The following is a 3,427-nucleotide window of genomic DNA, read 5'->3' as shown; positions in this document are numbered from 1 at the left end:
TTTCCATGAAAGTAAGATAGAAAATGCTTTTCTTTTTAAATGAAATATATTTTTGAGATTTTGATATCATCAATTTGATAGATTTTGAAAATATTTCCAACTTTTAGTAACAAGAAAAATGAGATCAAATAATTAAATTTATTAAATCAAAATTTGTATTTTTAAATTATGATCGAGATTTTGAAAATAATAAAAAAATAAACTAAAAAATAACAAAAAGAAAATAAATCATCAATATTAATTGAAATATTAACCGAATAATTTTAAAGTAAAAAACAAAGTAATAGAGAGTCAAATACAAAACTGAATTAATAGTGCCATGCCCACACGGCTTCTATGTGTATTTATTCGAGGCCAGTTTCTAGACGATGAGCGTCAAAAATGCTTTCTGTGTATTAATTATCTACTACAAAGTTTTCTCAGGCCTGTATTTATTTATACCCGATATGTTGCTTGGACAGGACCTCGGACAATTGCATGGAAAGCCATACTGAAAGTTTTCAAGGGTAAGGGTTTCTTCGTAAAATATGGCCAATAGGTTTTCCATCTTATATGAGGATTCAGAGGCTGATTGGGATGGCTTTATCAGGGAATTGGATTTTAGCTGGTACTATGGTGGTCTCTTCCGTATCAGCAAAAGAGCATCTCATGATGCTGCAAATCTTATAAATTCACTTGATGATGACACTAGAAAACCCCATGAAAATGGTGTGGAGATTCCACGGCAGGAGCTGAATGAAGAAATCAAACCGAACTTTGAAGATCTGGGGAAGAATGATGAGGGATTAGTTATTGCAGGGCGTGATGACTGTGTTGCCAATATTTTTAGAATATTGGACGAGGATGACGATGGGAGGGTCAGCACAGATGAGGTCATGAGATTTCTGGAAAGATTAAATCTGGACATTCCCATGGAAGACTTGGAATCAACTGTGAAATCGGAATCTGCAGGTGGGTTTGAGTTTCTCACTTCCATAGAGTTTAGGGATTTTTATCACACATTGATATTTGCAGGCAAAGATGAGAATGAAGAATTTGTAAGATCTGGTGATTTAGAGATTGATGATAGAGCTATCTGTGAAGCATTTGGTGTGTTTGACCAGAATGGAGATGGGTTTATTAGTCCACTGGAGTTGAGCAATGTTTTGAGCAGGTTGGGGTTCATGGAGGGGAAGGATCTCTTTTACTGCCATAGCATGATTGAAAATGTGGATGTTAATGGTGATGGGTTTGTAGATCTTCAAGAGTTCAGAGTCTTGATGACCAGATGGACTTCCCCCTTGGCATAAAATCTGCTGTGCTGATACTATTTAATGTTGGTTGTACACATTATATTTTCTGCACACTAAGAATACTGTGGTATTCCAGCGATGATTGAACTGTTATTGTAGGAGATCAGAGTTTTGATAACTAGATGGACTTCCCCATTGGCATAAAATCTGCTGTGCTGATACTATTTAATGTTGGTTGTACACATTATATATTCTGCACATTAAGAATATTGTAGTATTCCAGTGATGATTGAAGTGTTAGTGTAGGTTTTTGTCTGTCTTGTATGCCATGAGGTTCCGTTTTGTGTAAAGACTGCTGCACTTCAAAATGTCAATGGACAAACGCTTGTTTTAAATTTTTGTGTGGGCATGTTTTTGTTTTGGTAAATTTACCCATTTTTTTGGAAATCCGTTATCAAATTTTAACAATTTAGTGTTTTTGGGTTTTTAATAGTGATGAATCTATTTGTAGTCTCAAAAACAAGATTCAAACACTCTTATTATCAGATATTTTAAGAAAAAAAATAGCCAAACTCCACCCCTACAAATTTCTTCATAGTTTTGTATTGGTGCTTATATTCAGTAGATTTATATTCAGCAGATTTTGACCTCCACATCATTATGATGCTCGTTGGTTTAACTAGTGTTACTCCAACATATCGCCATATGGGGTGCCAATTATATATTTATGAAGTGTCAATGAAAACGTTTGGTTTTTAATTTTTGTGTGTGCATAATTATATACTAGTGCTTATATTAAGTGGATTAGTTGGTTTCTTTTGACCTACATATCGTTAACATGGGCGATGGTTTACCATCGTGTTGGTCAAACATTTCGGAGTATGTGATGTCAATCATATGTTACTTTAGGTTCCAATATTACTAATTTTCTTTAATTTGTTTTAAGAGATGTTCTGCTTTGATAAAACCTGATATAAATATTCCTGATTATGAATTTGGTCAAATCTAAATTTCTTCCCAATTTAACATAAATATTTCGTAAATTTGACATAGGGTTAAATTATTTTTATAAGATAAAGTGTTGGTTTAGTGATTGAGAGTTTGTTTAAATTAAATATTTTTTCAAAATTTAAGTATTTATTTAAATTTTATTTAAATTTTTTTATAATTGATATAAGATTAATTTAAGTATTTATTTCTTCATATCTAATATAAGATTAAATTATTTGGTAAAATGCAAATGATTGGTTTTATGGTTAATTTGAAGTAAGATTATTATAGCTATATAAATTAGATGGTTGGTAAATACAGAGTGAGATCAAAATGTTTATTTCGTGATACCTCTTACATAATAAAGACTAAAGAAATCATAACTAGCATAGTCATATAAAGATGGTTGGTAAAATATGGATAGATATCTAATGTTTATGATACACGTGACATTATTAAGATTAAAAAATTATAAAAAATAAATAAATTATAACTTTATTTTAAAATATTTTTGTTGTTGTTATTAATTATAAAATGAATCAAATATATTAGCTAAAGACTATATATAGTTAAGAAAGCAAACATGTAATGAGATTCTTATTCATGGAGATTTACTCACATATTATCATGGAGATTCTTAACTAATAAATAGGAATTGTTACAATACCATGGCTTACTAATACCACATGCCCAAAAAAACCACAACTCATATTCATTTGACATTTAATACATGTTCACATGACATTTTTTTCTTTAATCAATTTAGTTAAAAGGGCATAAAGGGCATAACTACTTTTTAGATAAATCTCAACATTTGATCTCTGACTACTAAAAATATTGTAGAATATTTTGTGGAAGTTCAATATCTACCATCCACCTAGTAATTATTGATGATCAAATTAAAATTTTAAAAACACTATTTTAAAAATAACACACCTATGGGGGGTAAAATTTCAATAAATTATAGCTTCTAAGATTAGCTAAGTGATGAGTCCCCATTGTTAAAAATCACTTAGCATGGATTTGTCTGGTACAAATATTTAGTAGACTTAGTTGTCGCATTAACTATAAAACGAATTCATGTAATGTTAGTCCAAGTGGGTATTTTTTGGAACAATAAATTTGAGTTGTAACTCTCTACAATATTTAATGGACTTAGTTGTTGCATTAACTATAAAACAAATTCATAATATTTAGTGGACTTA

The 3,427-nt window shown here is 30.3% G+C and overlaps 1 protein-coding gene across 1 annotated transcript; it reads left to right on the top strand.

The window, feature by feature from the left end:
- The first annotated feature begins 527 nt into the window (after nucleotides 1-527).
- LOC149159733 (calmodulin-like protein 6) lies at nucleotides 528-1,289 on the top strand. The gene has a single exon (XM_089434405.1). It carries the CDS (start codon nucleotides 528-530, stop codon nucleotides 1,287-1,289), a length of 762 nt encoding a protein of 253 aa, XP_089290531.1.
- The last annotated feature ends 2,138 nt before the right edge of the window (nucleotides 1,290-3,427 follow it).

The sequence above is a fragment of the Pinus tabuliformis genome, chromosome 5_2 (genome assembly GCF_031772625.1).
Source record: "Pinus tabuliformis cultivar Carrire ecotype Pingquan chromosome 5_2, CPIR1, whole genome shotgun sequence".
Lineage (NCBI taxonomy): Eukaryota > Viridiplantae > Streptophyta > Pinopsida > Pinales > Pinaceae > Pinus > Pinus tabuliformis.
This window is presented reverse-complemented; position numbering and strand designations above follow the sequence as displayed.